The sequence below is a fragment of the Ahaetulla prasina genome, chromosome 2 (assembly GCF_028640845.1).
Source record: "Ahaetulla prasina isolate Xishuangbanna chromosome 2, ASM2864084v1, whole genome shotgun sequence".
Lineage (NCBI taxonomy): Eukaryota > Metazoa > Chordata > Lepidosauria > Squamata > Colubridae > Ahaetulla > Ahaetulla prasina.
This window is the reverse complement of record NC_080540.1, coordinates 189,237,376-189,251,281: the sequence shown is the minus strand read 5'-3', so window position 1 is coordinate 189,251,281 and position 13,906 is coordinate 189,237,376. Positions and strand designations below refer to the sequence as shown.

The 13,906-nt window shown below is 39.1% G+C and overlaps 1 protein-coding gene across 1 annotated transcript in view; it reads right to left on the bottom strand.

Moving 5' to 3' along the window:
* The window catches only part of ATP1A1 (ATPase Na+/K+ transporting subunit alpha 1), a 30,653-nt gene that overhangs the window by 12,805 nt on the left and 3,942 nt on the right, over positions 1 to 13,906 (bottom strand). The window contains exons 2-9 of the mRNA XM_058167446.1: positions 4,725 to 4,832; positions 4,266 to 4,325; positions 3,355 to 3,558; positions 2,338 to 2,451; positions 2,082 to 2,216; positions 1,840 to 1,957; positions 460 to 728; positions 150 to 348 (exon numbers count right to left, since the gene is read on the bottom strand). Of these exons, the coding sequence (XP_058023429.1) occupies positions 150 to 348; positions 460 to 728; positions 1,840 to 1,957; positions 2,082 to 2,216; positions 2,338 to 2,451; positions 3,355 to 3,558; positions 4,266 to 4,325; positions 4,725 to 4,832 (1,207 nt within the window). The remainder of the gene's footprint in view (positions 1 to 149; positions 349 to 459; positions 729 to 1,839; positions 1,958 to 2,081; positions 2,217 to 2,337; positions 2,452 to 3,354; positions 3,559 to 4,265; positions 4,326 to 4,724; positions 4,833 to 13,906) is intronic.

Genomic DNA, 13,906 nt, shown 5'->3' with positions numbered 1-13,906 from the left:
GCAAAATGTATTCTTTTTGGCTATTGTGGAGACAAAGCAAAAGTTTTTACTTATGGCTAGAAAGCTAGGCTGCAGGTCTGAACAAGTATTATCTTGACTATTAGCAGAAAGCAGTACCAAATTATCTCTTACAGAAATAGGCAGCTTACCACTCTGGTTTTCTGTTGTGTCAGCTTCATGGATCTGGTTATCGAACCACATGTGGGCAACAGTCATGCGGTTCTGGGTCAGGGTGCCTGTTTTGTCAGAACAGATTGTAGAAGTAGAGCCCAGAGTCTCCACAGCTTCCAAGTTCTTCACAAGACAATTCTTACGAGCCATGCGCTTGGCTGTGAGTGTCAGACATACCTAAAAAATGAGGAAAGGGGAGATGAAGGCTGCCTTCCATCACAATTTATATTTCCTCAGATCATTTATTAATAACAAGAGTGTGCTAATCTCCTCTTTATGGCAACTTACTGTCACTGTAGCAAGCAGACCCTCAGGGACATTAGCAACAATGATGCCGATAAGAAATATTACAGCTTCTAGCCAAGTGTACTCGAGGATCAATGAGAGGATAAAAAAGGAAACACCCAGAAACACAGCCACACCAGTAATTATGTGGATAAAATGCTCAATCTCCGCAGCAATGGGAGTCTGTCCCCCTTCCAATCCAGAAGCCAACGTAGCAATGCGGCCCATCACAGTTCGGTCACCAGTGTTGATGACTATACCACGGGCAGTACCTGAAAATCACAAGGAGGATTGTAATTAAACTCTCCCTTTTCTCTTTGCTATGTGCAATGCAAGCATAATACACAATTTTGGCTTTCAGCGCAAACAAGGACATCTCTTCAGATGTTTCCCATTCTAGTAGTTCAAAGATATTGCAAATGGTGGTACATATTTTCATCCCTCATGTATTAAGAATGTTTTATAATCTTTAATTTATTCTTGTTCTTTTTCCTCCTTGCAAAACTTGTCCCCTAATCCATATAGGAATGACAGAAGAGTCTTTGACAAAGCTTTCAAGTATAGCTACAGAAATGATGTTCCAGCAATAATAATGTGTTTCCCTGAAAATACAACCTACCCCGAAAACAAGCCCTAGACCAACTTTCACGCCTGCACTTAATATAAGCTCTACCCCAAAATAAGCCCTAGTTAAGTCCTGCCCACAGTCTGGTTGTACAAGGTATAGGAATAAAAATCAAGCTAGGTGAAGCTGCCCCACGCACCCTGCACACACTTACCTTAGGACCACCACAGCTAGGCCTCCCATGCCCCAACATGTTGTGCCTCTGCCTGACTTTTTCTGTGGCTGCTTGTGGCCAGATGCCATGTGGCACATCGTGGTGGTGCCACAAGGCTCGCGCTGCTGCCAACTCTCACATCCACAACAGCACAATACGCAACACAGCCTCCTGCCGTGAGCGGCGGCTCCAGCATGACAAGCCATACAGTGTCTGGCTGCAAGCGACTGCAAGTGGCCAGAAAAGTCAGGCAGTGGAGCAACAGGTGTCAGGATATGAGATGCATGGCTGCAGTGGTCCTAAGGTAAGTGAGTAAGACATCCCCAAAAACAAGACCTGGTGCTTATTTTGGGGCCGAAAATAAAATAAAACCTGGTCTTATTTTTGGGGAAACATGGTACATTCATGTTTTAGTTCAAAAAGACATAAAAAAACCAACAGCATCTACTCTTTACAAATTAAAATCGATCAGTTCTAAAATGTGCTAATAGAAGACATGCTTTGCTAAGACATTTCCTAATTTCTCCTTGAACAATCTATCATTTCTAGATTTGAGAACTGCTGTATCCTAACAGCCTTGTTGGTCAAATATTGGAAATTTTACCTTCAACACAATTAGTAGAAAAAAATGCAATATTTCTGGTCTCTAGTGGGTTATCATTTGTACAATCTGGAGATCTTGTCTGAGGCTCTGATTCACCCGTGAGAGATGAATTATCCACCTGCAGGAGAAAAACAAAAAGTGCACATACGGGTTTATGAAGACACTGGGTAATGCCATGCCTGGATCCTCTGCGGGTCATCCAGTACAGTTTCTTTATTTTTACTCCTTGAAGATATACATACCTTACATCCATTAGCTGAAATAATTCTCAAATCAGCTGGGATTCTGTCTCCTCCCTTCACCTCCACTAGGTCTCCAACAGCTACACCTTCAGCATTGATGCTCAGCTTCTCCCCATTTCGGATTACCAAAGCTTGCTGCAAGAAGCAATGTTCAGTGACTATATAGGACAGCTTCACTACCAATGTGATCAAAGATACATTAAAAAATTGTAACTTATGTATTATTAAAAAATCTGAAACCTTAGCACTTTCATACCTGAGGCACCATGTTTTTGAAGGATTCCATGATCTTTGAACTCTTTGCTTCTTGGTAGTAAGAGAAGCACCCAGTTATGATGACAACAGCAGCCAGCACAACACCTAGATATAACTATAAGTATGTACAAGTATATGTGAGTCAGTCTTTTAAATGGTATTATTTACTCACATAAACCTCAAAAAATTCTGCTCTGAGTCTGCAACATTAATTGTAGGCAATTATTTTTACAACAATGTTCCCAATGATTATGCTGATGAAAAAGAATATATCAAGAGAAGAATTTAAAGAAGAAGAAAAAGCGGGACAGTAAACTATTTTCAGGTCAGAGGGAGAAGGGGTCATAACTTAATCTAATTCTTAAATTAAACAATATGAGAGAAACCCGTTGTGAAATTTTAAGATTTTGATGTTGAAGTAGGCCCACCCTAAACTTAGCCGGCAAGGGCATTAGAAATACACAAATCAAGCTTTTACAGGCAGATCACAGAAGTGTCATGCAGAAACCTGAGTTCAAAGGGGAAAATGTAATTTGAGCACGTATAGTGGACATGTAGCACTTGTATGAACTATCTTAAAGTAATTGGGCTTGGATCGCTGAATTCTGTAGTTGCTATATAATATTGGGAAAAGAGGCATCTGGTTTAAGGTGAACTTATGGGTGATACACACACCTCTAAATCACATTTTCAGCTCCCACCTGGATTGCTGTATAGCCTTAGATCATAACCACCATGTTTACACTTACTCTAAGAGAAATGAAAGCCACAGCCAATAAGGACAAATCGCAACTTCAGTATTTTGTTTTCACGAGAATATAACCTTCCCCTAATTCTGGACAACTCTAAGTAGCTTTGAAGTAAAATCTTCCAGCAGCCTCTTCTGACAGACATATAACCTCAAGGCCCACAGCCAATGTGTTGACATACCGGGGCATCATGATTTCCCATGTTATCTAAACTGGGCTATTCAGTCATACTCCCATTTTCAATCCTTTCCCCTCCCCACCCCACGTACATTGTCATTATTAGGCTCTTCTCCTGTTGCAGCTTGAATACCAAACGCCAGAAAACAAAGAAGAGCTCCAATCCAAAGCAGAAGGGAGAAACCTCCAAAGAGCTGCCGGCAGAATTTGACCCATTCCGGGGTTGTGGGAGGGGGAGTGAGAGCATTAGGGCCATCTCGAGCCAGGATTTCTGCAGCCCGCGCAACAGACAGTCCCTAAGACACAGAAAGAGAATGAGGAATTGAATTACAGAAATGCAACATGGAGGTTACTAGAGAGTGCTAAAGTTGTCACATTGGAACATAGCAGAGTTGCTTTCTTAAGTAACTGTGAAACATGTCAGTTTTTCATTCATTCATACTTTCAAAACAACTTTTTCCAAATAACCTCTTAGTCATTGCTGCTTTAACCTACTACAATTATTTGAATGTTGCCTGCTTGAGCTATTTCAGCTTATAATAATGGATTAAAATCCATTAAAATCCAAAACATTAAAAACATTAAATCTAATTTTAAAAACCTGTTGTCTTCCAATACTTTCACTGATAAAAGACCGCAGTTCTTAATATTATAATTACCATAAAACTATCTATTTCAAGTATGTGACAATCATAACCTATGAATGACAGTAATAACATTAACAGAGCTGGAAGGGACTTAGAAGTCTCTATATAATATAATATATATTATAAAAATGATCTTGATAAACTAGAAGATTATCATAGAATGATCCTCTAGCATCATTCACAATGATTCAATGGCAGCAGCATTTCACAAAAATGCTCAAATCAAGTTGGGGAAGAGAATATAATTTCTGAATTATGACAAGAACATGAACTGACATTGTATTCCTCCCAGAATCTGCTGCCAAGAATTTTGTACTTTCAAAGCAGAAAACTCCATCCAAAATTGACCAACTTACTCGGCTGAGATCAGTTCCATATTTGCGATGAAGTTCATCAAGGCTGAGTTTATGATCATCCTGCAAAGTCAAAAAGACTAGTGAAGCCACATTTAGGTATCCAAGGATATTATCAATATATTGATGGAGTTTAACCATAACAATTGCTGGAAAGAATCCCAAGTCGATAAACAAATTAAGTTTACCTGAAGTTTAAGCCTGGGTATGTCAAGGGGAAAGAAGGCACTATATGGTGTCAATTACCAAATTACCATTTTACTACCCTATTTCCAGAGTTTTGATGACAGTGGGATGGCAAATTCTCTAAGCCAATTTGGAATACTAGCAAAATCCATCATAGATCCAAAATGGTCCAATCCAAGGTAGTCTACTTAAAAATCAGAAAATTGACAATTCATGCCAGCCCAAGCGTTATGTTAATTTCTTCATCCCTACACTGTGGATAAAAATTGTTCTTACCAGTGAAACTTCTTTTTTTAGTTCATCCAAATCCTTTTCTTTTTTTCCTTTTTTCTTCTTTGCTCCATTCTCAGATGTAGCTGCGGGTTCATACTTGTCACGTCCAGTCTATATGAAAGTCAGAGACACAATAAAAGAACTGCCTTACACTGAACCAGGTCATTATTTTTATTTTATTTTAGTTATTTGAATTTATTTACCACCCAATTCCAACTGCAGTTGGAACCCATGCAGTTCTGTATTTTCAACTTCTGATCAGCCTTTCCAGGGCTTTGGACAGAGGTTCTAATGCTACATCTCCCTTTCAGAGATCTTTGCTCTTTTATGTAAAAATCCTAAAAACATTCATTATAGAATACTCAATCCTTTTCAAATTTCACAATATATTAAAAACAATGGTCTATAATGTGCACAGAAGCCTACTGCACATGTCACAAAACACAATCACAAGACTTCATTTGTAAAGCTGATTTTCATCACTCTTAATACTAAGGTGTTTGGAGCCTGAGTATGGTTCAGGATGAATAGCTATGCTTTGAAATAGTGTCTGAACCAAGGGTGTCAAACTCGATTTCAGGATGAGGTCATCAGCGTCGTGTTTGACCTCAGAAGGACTGGGGGGGCTTGGTCAGCTCGACATCACTCGTGTCAGGGGTGCCTGTGGTGGCCTGAGTGCTCTGCCAGAGAAAACAGGCTCCCAAACTCCATTTTTGCTGGCAGAGGCACCATGGGCCTGTTCTTTGTTGTTTCCAGGGTGACCCTGAGGGCCAGATACGTAAGCACCCTGTGGGCCACATCCAGCCCACGGATCTTGAGTTTGACACCCCTAGTCTGTACTGATATGGCATTATTTCTGACTAGTTAGCAAAATAAAAACACAGAGATAACTGCTTTTTTAAGTGCTTATTCTACCGGCTTGTTTCATATATAACACTATGGATAATATAGTCTACTTGAATACAGTATAGCCTGCCCAGCTAAGAAATAATAACATTATACAATTACTATTTTATAATTGTATACAATTATACAATTATTATTTTAAAGAAATAATAACATTATACAATTACAGTCATGATATTAGGCTCTCACTTCTGGATAAGGAAGTAATTTAATAACAATAAATAAATATAGCATATAAGAAGCCTTAGAAAACATTGTTGGCTATACATTTGAGGTTAGAAAGATGGTTCTCTAATAAGGTTCTCTAAGAGGTTCTCTCTCTGTACCATTTGGAATGTTGCAGGATCCAGTCTGAGTCGGTCACTGGTCTGGGACCAGAGGTTTAGTCTTCCAAGCTTTTGGACTCGTCCTAGAGCCCATCCTCAGGGAATTTCTCAGAGATGGGCTCCGGCATGAGTCCAAAAACTTGGAAGACAAAATCTCTGATCCCAGTGAGTGACCCAGATTGAACCCTGCAACATTATCCTGGGACACATATACTGGTACTCCTCTTCATTCATTTGGAATGTATTTCATGTAATGGGTAAATGTAATGTACCGTTACACATAAATACTTCAGCCCTAAAAACCTCTTTCCAGAAACATCCTATTTTGAAAGGCAGCATGTGCATTTTTAAGTTAAATCAAAAGGAAATATTAATAAAAAAGTAATTACTTCTGCAACTTATTATTTGAACTGTAACTGCCTTATGTATAATGCCTTTGTTTCAGAGAGATTACTGTTAAATTGTTTTTAATCCATTTTTTTTCCTTAAGAATGGTAGTTTCTAAGATCAGTATGTACAAATATTTACAAATCCTATAACGAAGGAACAAACTTTAAACTGAACAATGATCTAGACAGGACATTTAAATAAATATTTTTACTATATCAGATAGACCACGAGGAAGAAAAAAAAAAGATCTCTGGTCATTTTGAACTTAGCCACTATTTTTAGTCATATTCTGCTCCAAGGGCTTTTCCCCCTCTCCCAACAACTATTATTTGAAGCATATGTGAAAACTACAGTACTGACTGCATTCCAAGGACTAGGACTGCATAGACCAGGATGGCCACTTTCCCATTCCTCTCTAGACATTCATCCTTCTTCTAACTGCTGCTTGCAGGATCCTGCCTGGATTCTGATGATAAAAACTCTTCCTAGTCTTTATCATTTTGTGACTCCTGAGTCACAAACGCTCTATTTCACACATACTTTATTTCACAAATAGAGTGAAGGGTTTAATTAATGTTTTAAAATTTTATTTCTTAGCATATTCCTGAAAGGGGAAGTCTTAAGAATAGAAGTGTTGAGATTTAACATAATGGAAAACTAAGTTCCCTGCTCCTCCTGTTGCCTATCAAGGTAAACAGAGCCACTCACACTTTTAAATAAGTTGTGGAAAATCTGGGTCTGGTTGCCAATGGTATCTTCAAAAAGCTTTGCAGAGGTTAGGATATTATCAAGAGAAAATGGAGCCCAGATACCTGGGTAAAGCATTATAGGACATTCAAGGAATAATACTTTGTTCGTGTTTTTCACATACTATGGAACATTTTGAAGAGCACTGAGAGCTGGAATGGAGCTTTTTGTTCTCTGCCTCTTATCTGTTAGAAGGTAAAGCGGAGCTGAACATTCCTGACATTCCCTTCACTGTATTGTTTCCCTTCTAAAAAGAGGGGAAGGGGGGAAATTTCAAAAAAGAAAACATCTACATTCTTTGCAAGAATGGCATTTCAGTTACCCCAACTGCTTATTTTAAATATAAGCAAAAAATCTTAAGATTATCATCAGGTAAGGGCACAGGAAACTGTTTCAGTCAGAATCACTTTATTTTCCCCATACACACACATTTCAATTTAAAAGGGAGCACAATCTACAATTGTTATTTTAATGACCCCAATTCTCTTCCCCCTCACCATTTCAGAACACACATTCCTCCCCCCCATCAACTACATGAACTACTGGCTTGAATCTAAATCCTTTGTGTAATATCATGGCTGAACAATTGCTTACAAAATTTTCTGTATCAATATATGCTGATATTTAATTTAGATGAAACACTGGAGTAGCACTTACCTACTTCCTTACTATGCAATTCAATCTGCAACAGGGAAGTGTACTGGACACAATTAACCAGGAGGATAAGGTCTTATTTAATCCACTACTTTCTGGTAAATATGCAAGAAATTCCTCCAATTAAGATGAAGCCTGGGCAGAACAGGGATTAGGATGCCTGCAACTAGGATTTTGTACTTAAACAAACATTAGTCCATGATTGCATATCAGGAAGGAAAATTGATCCAAGTATTCAATAAAATACAGTAAAGTTGCTTAATTACCAGAGCCACAGTAATTTGTTAATTAAGCTCTTCAATATTAAAGGATGTGCTTAGTCATGTGATATATTCACCCAAATGACAAAGTCTGCTCAAACATGTAATTTTAGAAGTACAGTCAAAACATTTACTTACGCAAAAATTATGGTAGTGCTGTAACTCAGGCTATGCAAAACAATATTACTCACCCAGCCAAGTTGTATTTCAATGAAATAGATGCTATGAAAGTTTTAAAGATGTCAAGAATTCTTCCACATTAAATAACTTGCAAAGTTAACAATGTGCCCAAACTAAAACCTGAGGGGGGGGAGGAGGGCTACTCTTTCAATCTGGACAAGATAAGAACAGATAGGACACCAGAACAAAGTCCCTGGGAATCTGTTCTGTTATTATAATGACATCATAAAAATAGGCTTTCAAGGAGAGTTAGAAACGCTACTGTTCTCTAGTCTCAGCAACACTTCAGAACAATTACTTTTATATGGTGATTCAGACAATGAACTTTTCTCCTAAAGACTGGAAGAAAAAAAGCTACAAATACTTTTTTTGAAGTAACTGGCATATACAGGGCACAGAGGAGGGATGTGCAGCATTTCAGGACCAAAGCAGAAAAGATGCTTTGGAGGGGGATGGCTAGGTTGACAATGTCTCCTTACTTCAAGCATGCATTCTCTAGGATCACATGGCAACTATGTGGGAAAAAAGCTTTTTTTAAGGTGGTGCCAGCCTCCCCTGCAAAGCACCTTTTCTTTTTCATATCCCACGTGTAGTATGTCTCTAGAGCTGTGATGGCAAACCTATGGCATGCATGCCACAGGTGGCACACGGAGCCATATCTGTGGGCACACGAGCATTGCCCTAGCTCAGCTCCAGTTTGTTTGCGTGCTAGCCAGATGATTTTCGGGCCTTCTGGGCCCACTGGAAGTTGGGAAACTCCAGTGGGCTTCCGGGGGGGGGAGGCTGTTTTCACCTTCCCCAGACTCCTAGAAAGCCTCTAGAGCCTGGGGAGGGCGAAAAATGGGCCTAACGGGCCCACCGTGCCATCACATGTGGGGGGACCACAGGGGGAGTCACGCAGGCATGCATGGGGGGTGGGGGTGGGGCACACTGAATTATGGGTATGGGCACACACACCCATGACCTCCCCGCACTTTTGGAACACGATGGCAAAAGGTTAGCCATCACTGCCCTAGAGAATGCTGCTGTTTGAGAAGCCCAGACCAAAGATTAGCATTCAGTCACAAGGCTAGTGTACAAGGAGAAAACAACTGGATACTGCAAACCTGAGAAAAAGATTTCATCCATTCCGAGCCAATATTAATCTCTTTTAATTGGATCTTTTAGGCATACCACAAATTATTTCAGAGACAGGTAACTTTCTTTCAATGTGGGGGCTGAACATTTTTTCCTGCAAACCCCCTCCCCCCATTTTTTAGCTTACAAAGACCACAAAAATTATAGACATGACTTCACAGGAAAGTGAGCTATTATTTTCTTCCATACTAGTGTGTGTGCTTGCCCACCACAAACTGGGTTGACAAATATTTGTTATAAGTCTTAGAATGTTGGCAGCTCAGACTTTGGGACTGCAAAACAGGCTGTATACCTCTACTATTCCTCTTTTGGTTGCCACGAGGCACAATTTTTTAATGGTTTCAAAACCAAAAATAAATGATTTCCTTAAAGGCATGACTTCTGACATGAGGTCAAAAGCCACCTACATGTACAATCTGGAAAATAGGGATGTGCAAAATTCTGCCTGAAACAACACGTTTGAAGGGGCTGTGCCTGAACCAAAACATGCATAATTGAGGTGCTTCAGTTCATGTATAGAACAAGAGAAGAGCTGTTTTGCTCCGGGCATGGTCTGAAATGCAATTATTCTGGGAAGAACTGGTTTGAGGAGGAAGAGCCCAACCCATTGGTGATGGCAGCTAAGGGGAGGGAAAGAAATGCTGGGAAGATGAGGCCATGCGGGTCAATGGAATATGTGCATTGAGACACTGCAGATGGTGGCAGTGGCAACAACCATGAGGAGGAAGAGGAAGGAGCTGGGAAGGGCGGAGAGCAGTGCAAGTGGGCCAGTTGAATATGCAGCTGCTGAAAGAAGCAGGGGTGGTACATGCCAGCCTAATCCACTTGCACCATCCAGATACTGAGTTCAGGTGAACGCTGAGAACCAAAGCATTCTGAGTTTTTGATTCTGCCAAACCATGGCACATCTAAAGTCATTTGGCAAGATTTCTAGGGCACAATGGTTGGCTCCAGATCAAAAGAGAATTTCATTTTCCATTACATGCATAGTGGATACCCCTACTGGAAAAAAAGGACTTCACTTCTACAACAGGCTTCACTGCACCTGCTACAATCTTCAGTTTCAACCATAATTGAAATCACCAGGTTTTATATTACAAAGTCCTTTTACAACCTGAGAAGGCATTATTCTGAGCAGTTCAGCAGCTACCTCATACGTGGTATATCTATACAGTATTTACAATTTTCTATTTCAGAACTTTCTAATATAATATAATGGTACTGTAATTCCACCAAAAAAGGAGCATTTGTATTTACTGTATCTTCTATTTCCACCTAATTTCTAGAATGAATATTAGCAGCCACTGTCTACATGCAGCTTTTTTTTAGCTCTTGAAGTTCCCAAGACCAGTATGGAAGAAACTGAAGTAAAATTGTATTAAGCCTCTGACACATTTCACAGAATTGCAATACCAGAAAATTAATCCCTTTAAGCAGCAATGCTTAACCCACTCCAATGTGGCTTTGTGCAATTGCATCACCCCACGGCGGTCCAATGTTCGTTCCCCCTTCCCAGAGTACGCCAAGTTCTTTTTGAAAATGGACAAACTGCTGTTCAAACGTCATGCCACTTCGCTTTCCTGTGTTGCCTGAAGTGGCATTTTTCAGGTACAAATTATATTCTCAGCAAAGGAATGAAAGGCCACTCCTGTGCTCCAGTGAACCAGAAGCCTGCAATATTTCTAGGCTAGGGGGCCACACCTAGATTAGCTAAGGTGGAATTATTACTTATGTGACAAATTTTTTCTTCTTTGAGAGTTTCAGGTAAAGTGGGCCTTCCTTCATTTGTTTCTTTCCTTTCATTCTTTCAGGCCACAGCTTCTCTTCTCATGCTACTGCTCAACAGCTGTATACTCTCCATTTGTAACACAATACATAAGCACAAACGGTATTCTTACATGTCAGTCAGTATTTTGATTTGTCTAGTACACCAACACTGCCAGAGAACAGCTTAAGTGAACAAAGTCAATAATTTCTACTTATTTCTTATGGGGGGGGAGGGAAGTCAAAGGGACACAATGTAAGTCCCCCCCCCCCCGTCAAATAATTTTTTCCCATTTCAAATGTTTGTTTTCCATTTGGAGAGTTTATGAACAAAAAATATGGGTTTATGGCAGCCATTTTTCACTTATATGCCGATAAAACATGTACATTCAAAATACCTTTTTACTGTGTGCTATATCCAGATTTTTATACATTGTGTACTGTGCTTTAACAAATGTGGCTTATATGAGACTAAGTCGATGTAAGGAGATCACAATTGTGGAAGTTTATTCCCCTGACAAAAATGATCCCTTGGTACAAGTTATTATCTTTATACTTCTACGGAGAGCGAGATGTAGGAACAATTTACAGCACAAACACCTTGACTACGGTATTGTTATTTCATGCCCAAATGCAGCAATTAAATTTCCGTACTGTGTCACAACAGAATGGGAAGTATGTTCTCTCTCCCCTGGACACTCTTATTTTCTTTTCTTGCGACAAAATTAACTCTCATAAACATGTTGATTTGATTTAAGACAAATTGCATAGTTTTAAAAATATGTTTTAAACTCAATTTGAATCCTGCAAAAAACCCGAAGACTAATATGGACCAAGGACTATCTCAAGATATGGAGTGGAAGCCCTCCTGAAATCAGGTTTTGCAAAAAGTGCATTTTAACTGGAAAACCTAGAAGAGCTAAGATGATTCTGTACATTTGTACTATGTCTCTCTTACCTATTTTGGTTCATATATCAGCACTTGTATAGATTAGTATAAGCTATCTCAGGCTACAAGACATGTTGGATACATCTCTCATCCCAACCATGCTTGGCTGGGCCTGATCAGACTTGTAAAAATCAAAACTCTTTTGAGTAGGAATGTGCAAAATTTGAAGGAATGAAGTTAGGGATTAGGTATGTTAGGGAGATCTCTGGAATAAACTCTTTCCCTCCAAAATAAATCCTATGTTCTAGAAGTGCTTGATGGTATTCTGAGCACAGTGTGTTGTGTAAACTTACCCATTCCTAGATTCCATTTCCAGGTCAATATTTCTTTTGATTATGTGTAAAAGCTTCCAAGATCATTTTGATTTTTTTTAGATGGAAGTGAACAACTCTGATGATGTTAAAGGGAGCCTTTCTGGGTACTTCAGTATGTTACAGGATCATCACTGGCATGCAATATTTCTCTCTGTACTTGTGGGAGGTGGGAGGGAGAAGACACTGGAAATCCTAAAAACAAGGGCACTATGGCTAGATGCTAGAAAATTGTTTACCATCTTTTTGACTACCAAGAATTCATTTGAATTAATTCTTAAAATATGTTTGATTTTGCAACCACCTCTTCATTGATTTTTATGTTCCATTAACACAATTGCTTTGTTTTCTTCCCAGTGCTATAAAATACTTTGCTACAAAAAGATTTTAGTTACAGAAGGGGAGGGCAGTTCATGGATGTGTCAAGCAAAGGATACATAATAGTTGTCCTCTATCATAGCTCAACTACAAATGGTTAAAACTGAAAATAGTGCACTCAAGAAAGAAAAAAAGCTACTGGCTAACATCCATAACCTCAATTAAACGTGAAGGTTCCCATTTACATTTACAGTAATCATCTGTGCGGGAAAGTTATGCCTTGCAACTATACATGAATTGCTGTTACATAAGAGCCAAACCCAAGGATCTAACTCACTCAAAGAGCAGCAAGATAGGTTCAAGTACTTTTCCATTTCTCTAGTGTTGAAATATATTCATCAACAGTTGCTAGCCTAGTTGCTACCCTTTATTTGAAATCCAAATCTGACTCTTCTGAATCAAAGATCCCTCTGTGATTTGCTTAATGAAGTCAGTGCTAACAAGGAAAATTCCCAAACTACAGAATCTCAGCTTTATTTTACCAAGGAAGTAACAGAGCAATCAAAAGAAGCTCTTACATTTCTTGCAACAAAGATACAACCTCATAGCTGCACATTGAAATGAATTAAGCAATCTAGTTGTTGCAGGAGCGAAACCTATGTTCCCGAGCCTTAGCTAATTGCACACACACAAATGCACACCTGAAAGCTACCAATTGCTAATATAAAGCTAGAATCATACAGCTAGAAAGTTTATAGTATATTAAGAATCTTACAGGCAGACATCCATATGTAGACTTTCCATCATTTGCCATTCAGAACTATGGTGAAGGAATATTGGTGGCAGAATTTTAATCAATCCAGCAAATGCACAACTTCTAGGCCATTAACATTGTTTCCTCAACACAGTATAGCTGCATAGAACTATCCATAATTCTCAATGCTATTTTGAGGCAGTAAATCCTAATAAATTTGGTACATCTTCAGAACTATACTGAAAATGGACTTTTGGGGAACAATTGGCAAATTGAAAATGGTTCTGCTGAGAGCAGAGCTAACAACTGTGGTGGAAGCTCTTTAGAATTCTTCTCACAACAAGCAGCAATTTTGGGATCATCCACAAGTTACTTCTCATGATGTGACTGGAAAACAGAGGTCTCTGTTGAGGGATGCCCTGACCATAGTTGGTGCCTTTATGGATATTGAGTTTTTGTATACTTCTTTTTCTAATCACTTTTGGAAAT